The following is a 19,344-nucleotide window of genomic DNA, read 5'->3' on the forward strand; positions in this document are numbered from 1 at the left end:
TCTTTATCTGCCCTTCAATTCTAAATGATAGCTTTGCTGGGTAGAGTAATCTTGGTTGTAGGTTCTTGCTGTTCATCACTTTCAATATTTCTTGCCACTCCCTTCTGGCCTGCATAGTTTCTGTTGAGAAATCAGCTGACAGTCGTATGGGCACTCCCTTGTAGGTAACTAACTGTTTTTCTCTCGCTGCTTTCAAGATTCTCTCTTTGTCTTTTTGCCCTTGGCATTTTAATCATGATGTGTCTTGGTGTGGTCCTCTTTGGATTCCTTTTGTTTGGGGTTCTGTGTGCTTCCTGGACTTGTAAGTCTATTTCTTTCACCAGGTAGGGAAAGTTTTCTGTCATTATTTCTTCTAATAGGTTTTCAATATTTTGCGCTCTCTCTTCTGGCACCCCAATAATTCGGATGTTGGTACGCTTAAAGTTGTCCCATAGGCTCCTTACACTATCTTCATATTTTTGGATTCTTTTTCCTTTTTGTTTTTCTGGTTGGGTGTTTTTTGTTTCCTCATGTTTCAAATCTTTGGTTTGATTCTTGGGGTCCTTTGATCTACTGTTGAATTTCTGTATATTCTTTATTTCAGGCAGTGTATGCTTAATTTCTGACTGGTCCTTTTCCATTTTTTTGGCATTCTCATTAAGATCTTTAAAGGTCTCACTAAGTTCCTCAGAGGTTTTTAGCAGATTCTTGAGTAACCTTATAAATGTGGTTTTGAGAACTCTCTGTCCAGTCTTCTACTTTCCTCCATTTCCTTCATTTGTGATCTGCCTCTTTGTCTCTGTATTTTAGCTGCTTCCCTGAGTTGATGGAGTGGCTTTGTGTGCGAGGTGTCCTTTGGGCCCAGTGGCTCAGCCTCCCCAGTCACCTGAGGTGGACACTCTTGGTGCACCCCTTTATGGGCTGCACAGTCTTGTTGTAGTTAAGCCTTGATTGCTCTTGGTATCACTGGGCGGAGTTGACCTCCCGGCCAATTGGCTGTGAGGATCAGCTGTGTCTCCACTGGGAGAGCTTCTGTGCTCAGCTTGGATGGGGCAGGGTCTCAGGGCAGAGCAGGCAGCCTTGGTTTCCCGTCATCCCCGCCCTAAGAGGCTTGGATCTCAGTGTCCCGCGGCAATGGCTGCACGCACCTCTGAGAGAAAGCTGCTCTTGAGCTTTGCCCGCTGCCAGACAGTCCAGTTTCTCCCCGAATGAGTCTGGGTACCCAAAGTCTCACCCGGAACTGGAGTGCGGAACTGGAGTGCGGTGCATCCAGCTGCCTGGCCTTTCCTCTCGCGCGCACACGTCTCTGTGTCCCACACCTCAGTCTTCCGCAGTTCCCCTGGGTCTCAGTGCCCCGCGGCTATGGCTGCACGCACCTCTGAGAGAAAGCTGCTCTCGAGCCCTGCCCGCTGCCGGACAGTCCAGTTTCTCCCCGTATGTGTCTGGGTTCCCCGAGTCTCGCCCGGGACTGGATTTCAGCGCTATGGGGAGCCTTTGTTTCGCTCCGGTTCGAGAAAGCCAGCCGTGTATTCAGCCACCCGGCCCTTCCTCTCGTGCGCGCACGTCTCCGTGTCTCTACACCTCTGCCCTCCGCTGCTCCTGAGTCTCAGTGTCCTTTTCTTTTTCCTTCTAGTTGTAGAATTTCCACTCAGCCGGCTTTCTGGTGGTTCTGGGTTTTGTCTGCTTTGTCTTTTAGTTGTAGTTTTGAAATTGTTGTGCGAGACAGCAGTATAGGTGTTCACCTATGCCGCCATCTTGGTTTCCCCCACAGTGGTGTTTTTAAAGGAGATTTTTGGTTAGTTGTCTGTGCTCCCTTCCCCTGCAGAGGAGGTGGGGGTCTCTAACACAGCCCTGTAGTGACTTGGCGGTTTCACTTCATGCTGCTGGGGTGGTACTTCCATTCTTGTCTCCTCAAAATGTGAATCATGAGCCTGTGGATTTCCATTTAGATATCAAAGGTAATGTAACAATCTTTTAGGCCTCAAAATACGATTAAAGAATATATTTTTAAGTTCACAGTAAATCTATTTGAAGCCAAATTTATAAATCAGATAAATACACTTTAGAAGAAGGTTAGCACTTACGATTTAAGGCATTATTCTTACTTTAAAGAAATTTTCACAAGCAAAAAAATACATGACCATTCTGAAAGATTAACTGAAAATGCCTGAATAACAATGAAGAAGAAAGTGAAAATTACTCTGAGGAAATTGTTAACATTGTCATTTACTTCCTGCTGGTCTCTTGTCTATCTGACACATAAACATAAATGTATGTGTTTCTCGATACTCACAGCAGTTCTCTTGCCCTTGAATCTATAGCTGTCTCCTGGCGAAAAGGAGTGTTTTGGTTTAAAGGCCTGCACAGGAACTGCTCCTCTCTGCACATTGCCTTGGCCTTTTTTGGAAATAGGTTAGATATATGAAGTACGTATTTGTTTGTTATTGTTTTTTTGTTAATCCTCACCTGAGGATCTTTTTTCCATTGATTTTTAGAGAGAGTGGAAGGGAAGGAGGGAGGGGGAGAGAGAAAGAGAAAGAGACAGACATCCACGTGAGAGAGACACATCGATTGGTTGCGGGGGCCCTCCCCCCCCACTCGCTCCAACCGGGACCAGGATCAAACCTGCAACCCAGATACCTGCCCCTAACCGGGAATTGAACCTAAGACCCTCTGTTACGTGGGCCGACACTCTTAACTACTGAACCACACCGGCCAGGGCGAAATATGTATTTGTTTTTGAAGCAAAAGGCAGTTCACTTCAGTGGTTACTGAGACAAGTGTGTTTAAGCCTCCTTTTTGCTTCCCTGTAGCAGTCCCTGTTAACCTCCGATAGCTTTCTTTTCTATTCTTTTTGCTTATGGAAGCCCCTACAGCCTGCATCATGGAGTTGTAATTTGATAAACCCTAGAGAGTCCTCTTAACCCTCCCCTTGTTGGCTCTACACGTCATCCAGTGTTTCAGGGTTGCTCCTTGTTCAGTAACGGATGAGCTATAGCCCCGATATTTAAAATCTTCAGGCAGTCAAAAATGTTCTTTGCAGGTAAGTAGTTTCAGCTTCTCACCCTATCAAACATTTTCCAGATTAGTTTAAAAAAAGGAAGACAGTAGGTTTTTTCTCCTTCATTCATATGTTTATTCACTGATGATTCATGGAGAACCATTGTGCAGGATCCTTTCTAAATCATGTTCGTTGACAGTTGTGGCTGCTGGTAAATGGTGGATATGGCCAGAGAGTAGACAATGCAAAACAGGAAGGAGGAAAAGCCAGAGACCTGGGTCCCAGCAGCTGGATGTGCCTTGGGTCCTGTATATTGGGTTCCTGGGCCCTGCAGTCGCCCTCTGTGTGGGGTGGAGTTTGTAACTCCTATTGGACTGCCTTGCCTGCAGGCCATGTGCTCTGTCCCTACTCCAACCCTGTATATAATGCATGGGCCTAGAGGGTGGGCTCCAGCCAGCATCTCAGAGTCAGTGGGGCCAAGGTATATATGATCACATGGGAGGTCAGTGGGCCCTGGCCTGTTACTGTGTTCTCGCCCAGGTTAGCCTAGGTCTCCTGTACCCCTCAACCCCATTCCTTTGCTTTGTGGCATTTCTGGAAGCCCCTACAGCCTGCATCATGGAGTTGTAATTTGATAAACCCTAGAGAGTCCTCTTAACCCTCCCCTTGTTGGCTCTACACGTCAGGTAGTTCCTCTGGCCACTGCTCTAGGGTTGTCTGATCCCCAGGAGTGACCAGAGGCCCCCATTAGCTGGAGGGGAGATGCAAGGACAGCATCTGCTGGACTTGGGGCATGTACTACTTCCTTTTTCACGATTGTTTCTAAAACACAAAAGTGAACTGGAAGACGAGCTTCGTGGAATGAGTCTATTCTGGAGTAGAATCTGATTCCTCCGTTCCTAACTTTCTGGGGTTTGGAGGCTTTGGAGATTAGCTGCTAATCTCCGTAAATACTTTTCAGGGGGCGGTCCTCTGAGCTCTGGGGTAGCTATACGCAGCTTGGCTGCCTCTCTCCGGACACAGAACCAGTCAAGGCTCGGAAACTGAGCCAGCAGAAGTCAAGTGCCCTCAGCCCTTGATGGCGCCCACTTTCTGTTTAGCACTGGGACTGGGGTATGTAATTCCAGCCTTAGGAGCAGAATTGATTAAATAGTTTGGGTGTGGGGTTGACAGTGGGCACTAGGTATGGATATTCAGAGTTTCACTGAGGAAGTTGTTTCACCTCACACTTGTCGGATGAGGAGCTGTTCTATCCAGCTGCAGCCTTCAGATTCCACAGCATAGAGCAGTCACAGAGTTGGGACTGCAGGAGTGGGTGCCCGCATCTGAAACAGTGCGAGAAACAGAGGTCCTTCTCAGGCCCTCCTCCGAGTCCCATTGCCAGAGTAAAATCTGAACTCCTTGTTGGCTGCATTTGTTCCCAGGTTGTGAAATAAGTACCACACTCTGGTGGGCAGATTTAAAACAACAGAAATTTACTCCCTCCCAGTTCTGGAGGCTGGAAGTCTGAAAGCAAGGTGTCAACAGTGCCATGCTCCTGAGACTGGGTGGAATCTTTCCTTGCCTCTTCCCAGCTTCTGGTGGTGGCCAGCAGTCCGTGGTGTTCCTTGGTTTGTAGCTGCACCACTCTAGTCTCAGCCTCCAGTGTCACATGGCTACCTTCCCCCTGTGTCTTTACATTGTCTTTTTCTGTCCTTGTCTCTCTGTGTGTCTCAGTTATCCCTTTTGACAAGGACAGCAGTTATATTGGATGGGGATCTAGCTAACAAGCTCGGTTACTCTGTGAAGACCCTATTTCCAAATAAGGTCACATTCTGAGCACTTCAGCGTGTCCTTTTGGGCAGGGCGCACAAGCCAACCCATAGCAGGGCACTTGGGGTCAGTGAGGACTAAAACCAATTTACCTTTCTCACTTCCTGTCTGATTAGTCAAGAGTGTGGGTCATGGAGTCGGGCAGCCAAGGTGCTGCAAATCCTAGTTCGGTCCCATGTGAGCTGGTGACTTAACCGGAGCTATGAAACACCAGTAGTACCAGCCTATCAGGATGGTGTGCAGATTACAAGAAGTGCTGTGTGAGGGCATGAACAACACAGTGCTGGCACCATAAAAGCACAAGGAAATAGTATGCCACCTCCTTTGGTTGCCATTTTTCTCTTGAGAGAAAACTATAATTAATGTTTTTAAAAAATGTATCCTGCTTCTTGAGGAAGAGATGGGTTAAGAAGCTGGAGGTAATGAAAAGCAGTCCTGGTGGGAGGATTTGTCTGCCTGCATGGTCTGAAACGTTCGCTCAGGGAATTTCTGAGGAAAGAGCATGTGTGTATCCCCATATCCTCAGGAGTTGGATACTTTATTTCTTCAGCAAATGTGTACTGAGCCGCAGGGACATTTTAGGGAGTGAGAGCCAGATGTGCAGGTTATGTGGTGGGAGACCATTCAGGCAGAGGGGACGGCAAGTTGCAAAGGCTCTGGAGCAGGAGGTTGATGAGTGCAGCTCAGGAAGGGGACAAGGGTGGCAGATGAGCACACTTGGCTTTCATACCACGAAGATGCATGTGGTTACTTAATGAAACTACTTGCTTCACCAAAGAAAACTGACAGCGTGTACAGCTTCCTTATAGAAGGTGGGATCTGCTAGAAGTCAGGACCATACTGCTATTGTTACTACCCCCTTTAGGAGGTGCCATTTTATAAAGTGAGTAAATATCGCCTCAGTGTTTTGGGTTTTCTAAGTATTTTATTTTTTCACTGAATATATCTTCATATATGTTCACCACAAGCAATAAAAGTACAGTGATATATCCCTAACCGGTTTGGCTCAGTGGATAGAGTGTTGGCCTGCGGACTCAAGGGTCCCAGGTTCGATTCTGGTCGAGGGCAGGTACCTTGGTTGCGGGCACATCCCTGGTAGGGGGAGTGCAGGAGGCAGCTGATCGATGTTTCTCTCTCATCGATGTTTCTAACTCTCTATCCCTCTCCCTTCCTCTCTGTAAGAAATCAATAAAATATATATTTTTAAAAACAACCATTTTTTAAAAAGTACAGTGATATATAAGGGGAAAATTAAGCATCACACACACACACACACACATACACACACACACACACACACACACTTTGTTAACAGACTGGCATGTGTTTTTCTGTCTTTCTAGCCACACATGGGTGGTGTTGATGTTAGCTTCTTTTTACAATAGCAATGTGGATTATGCAGCACACCCTGTGATCTTACTGCTTTTTCCTTGCTCTTCTCACCTGTAATTCTCGTCAGTGGATCTGATCAATCTGTAATGGCCCCAGGATTTTCCATAGTGTGTGTGCACCACAGAATTCTGCCCTATTGGCAGATCACTTGTTACATTTAGGGCTCCTGCTCTATTGCTCACTTGACAGCAAACAACTCTAGATGGGTTCTGTGAATTCATCCACTTCCTTGCACCCACACCTCATCTTCTGCCATCCTTTCGGCGTTAAGTGGCGGCACTAGAAACTTGAGAATCCCATTTAGCTGTCTCATACCCACGTTCAATTGCTTATCAAGTCCTGTGGCTCCAGCTCCAGAACACCATCTGTCTGTCACCTTTCCCACCATCTCACCCGCCAACTTCCCGGCTCCAGCTTTCAGTTGCAGCCTACCTGAGCTGCTTCCAGAGGCCTCTCTCATGGCTAGGCTGACCCTCATGTCTCAGGGATCTTTCCTTCCTCAGTTGTATCTTCTCACACCTTGAATAATCAATCTTCAGTGTGTCCATCTCTAATCAGACCTCACCCTTGCTGGAGGTTCTGAAGATTCACTCACAGTGTCCCAGAGCAGTCTTTTTTATTTTTTTCCAGCATCCAAAACCTTTTTAATAATATGATAGGATTTAGGGTTAGTTTTTGTAGCCGCGGCTGGCCCGGTGGCCTCTTGCACACTCGAACTCCGGCCCTTGGATCGCACGTAGGGTTTGGTGTGGCTGTGGGGGGGTTCCTGGGGCCTTGCCGAAATGCCTGTACACCTCGTGGCCCTTGCGAGGACCAGAAAGCAAGACAGTGCCACAGCCCTTGGGGGAGTCCAGGGCCAGCTGGTCGAAGGTGAGAATCTTGCCCCCAGCCTTGAGGATGCGGCTCCGGGCACGGCTGCTCACACGAAGGGCACACACCTTCAGTTTGGGCACCTCCTGGATTCTCACGTCATCAGTTATAGTCCCTACAACCACGGCGGTTTTGCCCTCCCGGCCAGGAAGCTTCATCTTGCGGATCATCCAGGAAAGGGACAGAGGTGGCCGGTTGGTGCGACTCATAAACAACCCCTTCAGCACCACTTGGTTGAAAGTGGAGTTGGTTCTTCTGGCCAGAAACCTGTATAGCTTGACCAGCAGCCTTAGGTAGATGTCCTGGCTCTTGGGCTCCTTGCGCCAAACCTTTCGGTCTTTGTTGTGGCGGATGTCGACTCCCATGATGGTGCCTTCTGCTCTACCAGTTCCGGAAAGAGGTCCCAGAGCAGTCTTGCCCATAATTCCACCTGAGGCTGGAGGGTCTGGTATGCCTGGCATTATTGGGTTGGAAAAGAGTTGGCTTTTTTTTTTTTTTTTGAGAGCTTCACCTCGTGTGTGTGTGTGTGTGTGGGTGTGTGTGTGTGTCCATCCCCACTAATCCTGGTTTTCATCTCTTTGTCCCACACAGTGAGAGTTCCCTATTTCATTGACTTGAAAAAACCACAGGATCAAGGTTTGAATCACACCTGTAATTACTACCTCCAGCCAGAAGAAGACGTGACCATTGGAGTCTGGTGAGTGTCTGGCCAAGTGACTGCAGGGTCGAGGCACCCACTGTGTGGACTCTCTAGGAGGCAGGAAGGACCCTGAGTACTGTGGTCACGGTTGTCCTTGACACCAGTCTCTAAAACTGTTGCATGTCCGTTTTTATTTTTACCCACTGTATTTCCACAGCAAAGAGCTCTGCTAAATTTGATCCTAATGAAGCACGATGAGATGGCACTAAACTAGCCTGGGGTTTTCAAACAGCTTTGTGAACCAGATTGCTTTTTGTAGAGAGCCTCATTTCCAGGGGAAGAGAAAGTCCTAGAAACAGAGAACAGAAGCACAGAATTGTGAGCACGGGCTTGAGATATACCATTTCTTTTCAGAGACAGGAATGTCTAGATATTGAAAACAGCTTGATTTCTTTTTACATACAGCACTTGGGCAGTTGGTAATTTTCATGTTTACTATCTTAGTATTTACTCTTTGTAGCCATAAATTTGAATTGGACTTGAGCTCTGTGACTTCTTTGTCTTTAGAATATGTTTTAATGTTTTTTCTGGGGACAAGTGGGTGTTTTCGAACAACTAAATTTAAATTGATCAGCCTTTCTGTGGTATGTTGTGCTTTTTCCTCTCAGAATCACTCTGAATCGCTGTCCCTTAATCTAGATGGGGTGTTTTTTCAGTGCCATAGTCTCTCCCTGCTGTCTCAGAAAACCACTGTGTATGTGAGGAGCTTCTAAATGAAATGTTGTGAATAGCTTCCCAGTGTGGATTGCGAGGAGTTCGGGCATTTCTAATAATGGTCCTCGGTAAAGAACGTAAAATGAGAAAGGAGATTTTTGTTCTTAGAAGTTGGTGCTGGGGCTCTATAGAGTCTTTTGTCATTTCCGATTTGGTTTAGTCTAGCATTTACTGACCACTGTGTGCACAGGGGGCACTCAGCTTTTACATCCAGAGCTGTTTGGTGGGTATTGGTTGGCCCTCCTGCTGGTTAATGGGGGTTGTGCTTTGAAGACATGGCGATTTAGTTAGGGCTTCTTCCTCCTGTTGCAAAGGGAATTTGTGGTGCTGATACTTAGGCTGAAAGCTCTCACAGCAGTTACCCAAGAAAGTTGTATTTAGTGACAACAGATACAACTTCTGGCAGTGACAGCCAGGCTGTGTGCTGGTGGGCACCTGCTGCCTGCTCATGTCTGTATCCCGTGCTGTTGGGAGGACAGTGTGGGCCCTTGGGCACCAACTGCTCTCATCAGGCACCTCATCAGATCTAAAGCTGAGGATTTGCTTGGCCATCAGCTCAATCTCAGCTGCCTGTCGTGGGCAGAGTTATCCACCTGGCAGGACAGAGGTGAGCCCCAGGAATATTTCCCCTTTTCTCTTGCTGGAAGCTTCTTGGGCCTTTGTCAAGAGTCCCACGTTTGTTGTAGGTTGTCTATTGGAAGTGCCTTAGCTCCCAGTACCGAAAGGTACATTTACACCATGGGATGCTATACATCTGTAAAAAAGAAGGATCTCTTACCCTTTGAGACAGCATGGAGGGACATGGAAAGTATTATGCTAAGCAAAATAAGCCAGTCTAAGAAAGTCAAATATCATATGATCTCACTCATATATGGATGAATCTAATGAACAAAATAAATTGATGAACAAAATAGATCTGGAGACATAGAGCATAGAAAAGACTGATGAATCTCAGAGGGAAGGTAGGGGTGGAGGAGACAGAAAGGGAGAGATTAACCAAAGAACTTGTATACATACTAGAGGCCTGGTGCACGAAATTTGTCCATGGGGGGGGGCGCTCCCTCAGCCCGGCCTGCACCCTCTCCAATCTGGACCCCTCAGGGGATGTTCAATTTGCAATCCGGGACCGCTGGCTCCTAACCGCTCACCTGCCTGCCTGCCTGATTGCCCCTAACCTCTCTGCCTGCCTGCCTGATTGCCCCTAACCTCTCTGCCTGCCTGCCTGATTGCACCTAACTGCTCTCCCCTGCAGGCCTGATCTCCCCTAACTGCCTCTGCCTTGGCCCCTGCCACTGTGGCTTTGTCCGGAAGGACATCCTGAAGGATGTCTGGAAGATGTCCAGTCTAATTAGCATATGCCCTTTTATTAGTATAGATATGTATAACCCAGGGATACAGACAATAGTGTGGTGAAGGCCTGGGCAGGTGGCAGTGCAGGGTGGAGGGGGTAGATGGGGAAAAAAAAGAGGGACATATGTAATACTTTCAACAATAAAGATAAATTTATATATATATATGTATATATATATATCTGTGTGTGTGTGTGTGTGTGTGTGTGTGTATATATATGTATATATATATATATATATGTATACACACACACACACCTTTCCATTCCATAGGTTTATAATTATAGGAGAGTGATAATTACAGTGGTCAGAACCACCCACAGTGTTATCCCTGGAACTGGTCAAAAGATATGTTAGAGATGAGATGCTGAAACTTAAGAGCTAGAAAATAAGAAATTGGCCATTTACTACAGTGTTTTTTTAAGGATTCTTACTAATTAATTTAAATAACTTTTACAGAAAGCCTTATTAATTCAGACTCTCCCAGTGATTAACAGTATTTGATGTGGGCCTGAGTTAAGATTAACTGGAGCATCTCTCTGAAGGAGGGTTTGGCCAGATAGACTGAGTGAGTCTCTGAGAGCCTGGCCCGGTATGGAATGAGTTGGCTGACTCTAAGCTCAGCCACGAGATGGGGCAGCCTGCAACGCTGCCTCTTGCAGACATGGGTCTGCAGATGTGGGTCTGCGAGTTGCGTCTGGAATGTGCTGTACTTTAGAAATGGTAGTTTAAGGATGGCCAGGTTTCTAGTGCAGCTCAGGAGATCAGTGTTGGCTGAATCTAATATGTTGTACTTGTGGCAACATGATACTGTCTTAAGTGCACTAAGTTAAATTGTGTACAGCTTAAAAATATGGGAATGTATGAAGGAAATGCTGTTGTTCAGCTCCTATTTATCAAGTGCTCGTTCTGTGCTAGTCCAGGTTAAGGCCTGGTGACCCATCCAGGTGAGATTTTTCCTCACAGAGCTCCTAGTTCCTCCTGGAGAAACAGCTGTCCCCACACCCCTGGTAACTGCTATCTGTGAGCCTCTATGGCCAGCAGATGCCTATTTGCAAGTTAGGAAATCTGCTTAAGCAGTCAAAAGCCATCCCTACACCTTGGAGCTCAGAGTTCAGTAATTTATTCTGGAGACAGGGACAGTTTGCCTCTTCTGCGCACCCACCCCTGCTCTCTGCTCGGTGTGACATTGGCTCCATAGTTGTTCCTTCAGCCATCATCATCTGGTCGTGCTGTTCCCCTCTGCTTCTGTTTCCAGGCACACTGTCCCCACTGTCTGGTGGAAGACCGCCCAGGGGAAGGACCAGATGTGGTACGAGGATGCCTTGGCTTCTAGTTACCCTGTCATCTTGTACCTGCACGGGAATGCAGGCACCCGGTGAGGAAGAAGAGCTCACGCATGTGTCCTCCGTACAGTGCTGGCTCCTTTGTGAGCAGGAGTGTCCTGGCCCATCGGGCTTACTGACCCACTGCAATGAGGGAGCAGGCACATGGGGAACAGAGGAAAAGACAGAGTTCCTATGGGGTTTGCTGGAAGGGGGGTTCTAGGTGAATTCACATGAAGCAGCATTCCCACAGGCTCAGAGCAAAGCAGGGCTGTGTGCAAAGTGGGCCCCGATCCTCTTTCCTTGGAAGCCACCCTGTTAAGCAGATGTCCAGAAACCCCTTATCTGACGCTCACAGTGACTGGGGTGGGATGGAGGAGGCTGCGTCTCTGTCAGAGTGACTCAGATCCTGGGCCAGAGCGGGATGTGTCCTGCCTAATGTAATTTAAAAGGCAAAGAGTCCGAGGGCCCATGGTTTGGGGAACAAGGTTTCTCAGTGGGTAAGGAAGCAGTGGTCCCTCAGCGGGTAAAGAGGGGTGGTGTGACTCTTCAGGGCCTAAGCGTGCCCTGAGGAAAGTTGTCTCCTGTTCAGTAGCAGCTTTGTCAGCCCTGTCTGATGACTGCAGGCAGGTTGGCACTTTCTTACTGGCAGGTATGCCCTCCTGGGGGAGGAGGGACACCTCCTAGAAAGGCCAGCGAGTGCTGAGAAGAGGCAGCGGTGACACTGAAGAGGTACAGCCAAAGGCAGAGGGAGTCCAGCCAAGAGACCCCAGCTGAGGTGCCCCACATGCTGTCAGGTCAGGGTGACTTTATTGAGTTCTCTGCTTCCAGCTGTAAGCCAGCAGTGCTGGTGCTTCTTCTGGGCCAGTGAGGTAGCACAGCTGGCACATAAAGCCCTTGTCCAGGTTTATCCCAGCTTCAAGGGTGACTTTGATGCCATGTTCTTCAGACCAGCTGGGATTGGAGCTATCACCGCCCTTGGTTTAAAGAGGGCTCCTTCCACCCCATGTGGCCAGCCTTACTCAGAAGAGTCTTTGTGGGAGAGCTGATGGTGGTGGTGAGGGGGTGGGGGTGGGGACAAGGGGCATGTGCATTTTCTGAACAAAGCTCTGCCTGAATCCCTTGGGAGGGTCACTGTTGCTGCAGCTGCCTTAGGTCGTGTGAGAGAGCCAGCGAGGAGCTGGCAGGAGGCAGGGCCACTGCCTGGCGCGTTGGCCTTAGTGGTGGGCTGGGGTGTGGGCATTTTATAGACAGAACCTGCAAGAGAATACTGCACTGGCCTTTCTGGAGGGGAAAGCAGGCCACAGTGGGGGCTGGGCAGAGGGGCTGTGCAGAGGACAGGCAGGAAGTCCAGGAAGCGTGGCCCTCGAGGATGGTTTCTGAGCCAAGGAATAGAGTGCCTAGCTACTAAATCATGTATGCTCTTGCTATTTGCTTTCTTCTATGTCTGGAACAAGCCACAGAGCGTTTCTCTTCTTCTTTTAAAGAGCAAGTGGCTACAAACAGCTCTTGTAGTATCTTTCTGTAAATGAGAGAATTTTGAGGTTTATTGTGAATAAGGTTCAGTTAAGCAATGCCAGTCACATGGTAAATAAAACAAACTGCCTGTAACTTCAGGCTTAAAGGAATATGGTGACTTTGAAAGGTTTGCTGCTCCCTCCCACTGCTCCAGAGACTGCCTGTGCTGCAGATCTTGCCTGTCCCTGCTCTTTGACCAGACTCATGCCGCTCCCTGAGATTCAGATCCCCGGGCTGCTTGTGTTATGCTCTGAATCCTTCTTTTTGTTCAGGTAGGACATTTGAAAAATTTAGATAAGAGCCACCATGAACGCTTCCAAAGTTAACTGCAAACATTGTGCAGTATTTCGTTCTAGACTTGAAACTCATTTCTTTGTATTTTTGTTTCTGCATTGTATTGGTTTCCTCCTTCATCTGGTCCTTGTCTCTCCCAAGGACACACCCTTCCCCCACCCCCACATACAAACCCAAAATGGACAAAATGCTCGTTATAAAAAAACACAGCTGAGCAGTCTGTAGAGGGTGAGCCAATACGCTTTCTTTCTTTTTTTTTTTTTTTCAACACGCTTTCTTGTCCTGAGGTGGCCCTGTTCTGAGGCTGCTCCATTCCCACTTTGGAGTCTGTCTGTCCACAGTAACAATTGACCAACAACTGCACAGAAAGTGAGAAGGAATAGATGGTCCTTGGACAGAGAATACAGACGTGAAGTAGTTCAAATGTATGAAAGCCTGTTCAGCCTTGGTAATAAAAAGTGCCCACAAAAGCTAGTCTATTGGTGAGGAGCTGGGAGACAGCTGTTCTCACACACTTGGGGTAAAAGACGAGGGCCCTCTGAAGGACTCAGCAGTGATTGTCAAGATTACAATTGCACGCCTTCAGGTAGTAGTTCCTTCTGTAGGAATGAGTCCCACACATGGCTCACCTGTATCTGGCCACGGCAGCAAAACTTAAGTCAGCAGCAGGTGGTAAAGAACCAAATGACACAAGACAAGCAAAGTGACCACCGCTAAAAAGAGTGTACTTGAGAGTTGGCTGTGATGTACTGAGTAAAAAGTGGCGGATCCCTGTGGGTGTGTGCCTGCAAGTAAAGAAGGGCCTTTGCTTCTGTTGTAGGCGGTCCCTGGACAGTAGGAGGCTGAGGAAGAGGCTGGATGCTGGGGCAGGAGTGGGTGGGCCTGCTGTGTATCCTCTTGTATCTTTTGGATTTTGTACTGCATGTAGGAATTACCTAGTCAAAAAGAAAAGTAAGAAAGTAACTAACAAATATCTCCAAAGTACTAAGACTGTCCCTTGCTTGGCACAGTACTACTACAGGCAAGCTTAGAGCCACTTAGGGTATCCCAAGGAGGAGGTCACCTGTCCACCAATGCCCGGCCCTTTATGGTTTTGGGAACCAAGTCCTTAAAAGCCCGAATGCTCCAGTATTGACCCTGCGCCTGCCTCTTTGAGAAGATGCATTAACACCTATTCTTGTTTCCTTCTCCCTGACATTCTAGAGGAGGTGACCACCGAGTGGAGCTTTATAAGGTAGGTGAGCATGGCACAGTATGTGCGGAAAGAGCAGTATCCACGCAGTCTGTGATGGGTCAAGCAGTGTCTACACTGTCTGTGACTGAGGGAGCAGTGTCCAGATGGTGTATGACGGACAGAACAGCGTCCACAGGGGTCTCTGATGGCGGGGGCATTGCCCGAGTGTTGTTTCCTGTCTGTTCTTTCCAGGTGGCATGAACAGCAGGGAGTCCCCTAATAATTTTGATTGTTAATCATGGTGGCCTTTCTGGCACTGCCTCTGTGGGTGACTCCATCATGGAGTGCTTCTTACAGTGCTGTCTCCAGGAAAGTTACCAAAATCAGAATAAATGGACCTTGTGGATCTTATGCCAGATGTTGGCTGATTACATAAAAGCCGTTTGAAATTGTTTCCTAGTACAAGTATGTTCCTCACATATAAAAGGAATGGAGAGGACAGAGGGGTCAGGTAGCTATGCTTTACTCCCACGTTGCAGGCTCAGGAATTGGGCCACCACAGAAGTTTCTCGCCTTACGGGAAGTACAGTCACATTTAAATCAGATTTCAAGCCCAGCAGGTCTCCCCAGATGAAGGGGGCTGATGCAGGCAGGCTTGTAGACCTTCCCTTCTACTTGGTCCTTGTCTTCCTCAGGTGTTTGGGTCTAGGAGCCTGAAATGTGCAATTGTTAGCAGTGTCCCGGGGTCACCGTACCCGTCTCCCCCATCCTTCTCTTAGAGGGGCATCTGCATTTGCTACAGGCAGATGTGTGGGAACATCAGTACTGTGCAGGCACTGCTCTGCCATATACCAGGTGGACCGCCCTGGGCTGTGGAGTGTTTGTGTCCCTGTGTGAATTAGATCAGGTCAGGGAAAGGAATGCTTGGAAAACTGTAGGTCCCGTTTTGAGGTTTCTGTCCATAGAATGGTTCGCACCAGGAACAGTGTGACTCTGGAAAGTGTAGGATTTGAGGGAGGCTGGGAGCTAGAAGGTCGCATACAGGAGCAAAGGCCCAGCAGTGACTTTGGGTGACTTGGTGGCTGGCAGCTTCCACATGCCTGTGGGCACACCCGAGCCACCCTGGCGGATGGAGTGGAAGGAGGCTGTAAGTAGGTATCTAGTGAGAAATCTCAAGTCTAGAGGGTTTTTTAATAACAGAAATAATTCAGTGAAAGCTTCAAGTCTGCGATATGCTAGGTTGCAGATGGAGTTCCTCCTCCTGGGTTGCTGGGTGGTCAAAGCCCCCTTGTGAGCCCCTGAATGCCGAGGTGCAGGTGTGGCTCGGAGCCAAGGGAGAGGCTTCCTGCTCACACTGCTGAGGTGGAGGGCATCAGTGTGTCCAGTAGCAGCAGTTGGCATTGGGTTTTTAAGATCCCACTGGGATCGGGGCAACATGATGACAAGTCTTGATTAAGTTTCCCATGTGTGCAGGGCGTAAAGACAGAAGCCGGGATGGGTTTTAAGGGGCAAGTTACCCTCTGTCCAAGGTACGTGATCTTTTTGCCCAGGTGTTTATTTTTCACTTTACAGGTGCTGAGTTCCCTTGGTTACCACGTGGTCACCTTTGACTACAGAGGTGAGGGTTCTTTTGAAATTGCATCTCCTAGCCCTCCCACTTCCTCCTGTTACCGGACAGGGGACCTGGCCCTTGGCGGGGCTGTCTGCTGATAGTGTGTGGGTTCTTGACTTCGTGCAGGAAAAGTTTCACAACACGAGTCCAGGTGAATTTTAGAGGATGTTTATTAAAGCTGGGCAGTGAAACTAAAAACGCTGGGAAATGAGCCTTGCTGGTCTGCTTTGGCTCACTAAGAAGTCAGAGAAAAGGGGGCCTTGGGGACAGATTCAGGGAGTTAGCCTGGGATGAACTGCCAGTGCCCATTGCTGCCCTGGTAGCACGCCTCTGGGGAAAGAAGACGGGGAGGGGAAAGGCTCCCTGTGCTCCCGGGAGAGGGCATGCTGGGGTCTGCTGGGACCTTCCTTCGTTTTGAGGGGTTTTAAAGGCTGGGTGTTTAGGGGAGGATCAATAGAATATTCATCTGGTATATGCTGATGTTACAAAATGAGAGTTATCCTCTTAACTTCATCTGTCCTTGGGTGTGGTTGACAAATGGCACTAATTGGATTTCTGCTGTCTCCCTGAGTAGGGTGATTTAAGATAATTACACCCTGGTTGGGGAGGGGAAGTGCAAATCCTTTATTCTCAAGTGTCCCCGGTTTAGGGAAGATAGGATTTACTAGATGGCTACAAACTGCCTGGCATCTAGATTTCCTAGGTCAGTGGTCGGCAAACTGTGGCTCGCAAGCCACATGCGGCTCTTTGGCCCCTTGAGTGTGGCTCTTGCACAAAATACCACGTGCAGGCGAGCACGTACAGTGCAATTGAAACTTTGTGGCCCATGCACAGAAGTTGGTTTTCGGCTCTCAAAAGAAATTTCAATCGTTGTACTGTTGATATTTGGCTCTGTTGACTAATGAGTTTGCCGACTACTGTCCTAGGTGGCTGCAAACTGCTGTTTATCTGTCTCAGTTTCCCTATTCTGCTTATCCTTCTTACTAGCCTGTCCCACTCTAGTTAATGTTTGATGTGTAGCTAGTAGGTTCCTAACCTGTGGTAACTGTCTGTTAAGGTAATAGGGAGGGACCGGTTCTTCAGTGAGTGTCCTGTGTGCAGCCACCAGGGGCATCTCTCTTACAGGCAGGCACTAGTGCCTGGAACCCTGGCACGTGCCCTCTGTGAGCAGCATTTTAAATGTGGAAGATTCTGCCTTTTTATTTATTGGACTCAAGACTTTCTCTGCAGCAGGACATCATATGTGTTTTATGCTTGGGAGAGTTTGTCTTATTGAGGTTATGAAAACAGGAAAAAGAACTGCCAAGAGAGAAGATTGTTTTTCTTGCCCCTGTGGTATTTCTTTCTTGAATAAATCAGAGGGTTTGCCCCTGAGGAGATCAAGAACCCACAGTTTGATGTAAGCTAAGAACATTCTACTTCAGTGAGCCAGGAAATACTTTGTATTAATAGTGAGCAGCTGTGTGAGAAATGTATTTCTCCCCCCCCCCCCCCCCCCCCCCCCCCCCCCCACTGCCCAGTTCTCAGTTGGAGAGAGTAAAGGCTGAAGGCCACTTGGCTGGCTTATCTTGACCTTCTTGGAGGGCATTGTTGTCCTATATCCTCAGACTGAGGATATGGGTGTTATGTTAGTTAGTTCTTGTTGTTGTAACAAATTACCACAAACTTAATCGTCTTAAAATAGCACATATTTATTATCTTGCAGTTCTAGAGGTCAGAAGTCCAAAATCTTTAGCATCTGAGCTAAAATCAAGCTGTTGGCAGGGCTGGTTCCTTCAAAAGGTGCTATGGGAGCATCTGGTTTCTTGTCTTTTCCAGCTTGTTGGTTTAAAATAATAATAAAATAAAAATATATATATGTAATTTCAGAGAGGAAGGGAGATCTGGAAGATTCTATCTTTTTTCTTTATTGGACTCAAGTCTCTGCAGCAGGACATCAGACGCGTTTTATGCTTGGGAGAGTTTGCCTTATTGAGGTTATGAAAACAGGAAAAGGAATTGCTAAGAGAGAAGATTGTTATTCTTGCCCCTGCGGTATTTCTTCTTTCTTGAATAAATCAGAGGGCTTACCCCTGTAGAGATCAAGAACCCACAGAGAGGGAGAGAGAGACAGAAACATCAATGATGACAGAGAATCATTAATCTGCTGCCTCCTGCACGCCCCCTACTGGGGATCGAGCCTGCAACCCTGGGCATGTGCCCTTGGCCGGAATTGAACCCGAGGTCCTTCAGTCCACAGGCCAGTGCTCTATCCACTGAGCCAAACCAGCTAGGGCCTTTTCCAGCTTCTTGATGCTGCCCGCATTCCTTGACTGTTGGCCCCTTGTATCTGCATTACTTGGACCCTGACTTTTGGGGTCTGGGGTCATTTTCTGGTTAGTTTTACCTTTTTCTTGTATTAGTCTCACTCTGTTTTTGTTGTTGTCTGTCTCTCAGACTAAGGTGATTTAAACCACCTTCTCTTCTATATCTTTAGTTAGGAAGGGTAGATTCTTGTGATTTATTACCTGCTGTTATTGCTCAGCCATCTGGCCGTTTGTTCAGCCATTTGTCTCAGTTTCTTCATTCGCTTGCCAGGGAATTTTCTTAGTTTCTTGCTAACCTGCGTCACTTTCACATAACATATTTACAGGTTCCAGGGATGAGGATCAGGATGTGGGCTTCTTTGAGGGTCATTATTCTGCCTACCTCAGGAATGGTTCTTTCATGAAGACACTTAGTTCCTGGTTCCATCAGGTTGAAAGTTAGGGTTGGGAAAAACTCTGAAATGAGGATCCAGAAATCAGTTCACCCATTTATCCTTTTGTCCGTGCTAAAAAGGATTTTCTGTTTCTTCTCTACTCTGTAGCCCTCAGGATAATGAGAAGGGCCAGCCTTCTTCCTTCTTTTCCTCCCTGTGCTTCTGCCAAGCAATGAAACCCAGTATATTAAGTCTCTACATTTCTAAGCCCTGCAAGAGAGAAGTTCCGCTTCTAAGTGTCTCTCCCTGTCCCTGTCAAGTCTCTGTCTCTCTCTCTGTGTCTTTGTCCCTCCCTATCCCTGTGTCCCTGCCTCCCACTGTGCCCTGAGCCTCTGTCTTGCCTTGTTTCTCATATGACTTCTTCCCTAATCTGGTGTCTGGGATGCCCAGGGGAAGTGACTTATTGTGCCCATTTACTCTGTGGGTTTTTGCTTATGCAGCAGAACCTGCTTTTTCTGAACCTTATGATACTTTTAGATCATTTGATGATGACTCACTGCTGAGCTGGTGGAAATGACAAGGGCACTTGACCTTTCCTGGAGACTGGGTAGAAGGGCCCTTGGGCGGACCCAGAGTGGAGGAAGATGTGTTTGGCTTTCCTCCATTATGCAAACAAGATGCTTAAAGCCCTTGCCTCTCTGGTTCAGAGTTGCCTGGAGCCTGGAATTACCCCCACCTACCCTGTCATCCACTCTGCTTCTCAGAGCCTCTCCTGACTCCCTTGCCTATTCAAAGCTGGGCTGAAGCTGAGCCAGGGCGCCTGGATTGTGCTGAGGGGTCCTGGGGCAGGCTGGGCTCTCATTGGCCCCTCATCCTAGACCAGCCACTGGCAAGCCCCCAGTGTTGGGGAGGTTGATGACCGAG

At 47.9% G+C, this 19,344-nt stretch overlaps 1 protein-coding gene and 1 pseudogene across 1 annotated transcript in view; one reads left to right on the forward strand and one right to left on the reverse strand.

Annotated features, from left to right (window-relative positions):
* Positions 1–19,344, forward strand: part of ABHD12 (abhydrolase domain containing 12, lysophospholipase) — a 77,140-nt gene that overhangs the window by 49,098 nt on the left and 8,698 nt on the right. The window contains exons 3-6 of the mRNA XM_008141154.3: positions 7,646–7,751; positions 11,076–11,195; positions 14,158–14,188; positions 15,701–15,746. Coding sequence (XP_008139376.2) covers positions 7,646–7,751; positions 11,076–11,195; positions 14,158–14,188; positions 15,701–15,746 — 303 coding nt within the window. The remainder of the gene's footprint in view (positions 1–7,645; positions 7,752–11,075; positions 11,196–14,157; positions 14,189–15,700; positions 15,747–19,344) is intronic.
* On the reverse strand, positions 6,815–7,448 carry LOC103285727 (60S ribosomal protein L18-like; annotated as a pseudogene).

Source organism: Eptesicus fuscus, chromosome 12, assembly GCF_027574615.1.
Source record: "Eptesicus fuscus isolate TK198812 chromosome 12, DD_ASM_mEF_20220401, whole genome shotgun sequence".
Classification (NCBI taxonomy): Eukaryota; Metazoa; Chordata; class Mammalia; order Chiroptera; family Vespertilionidae; genus Eptesicus; species Eptesicus fuscus.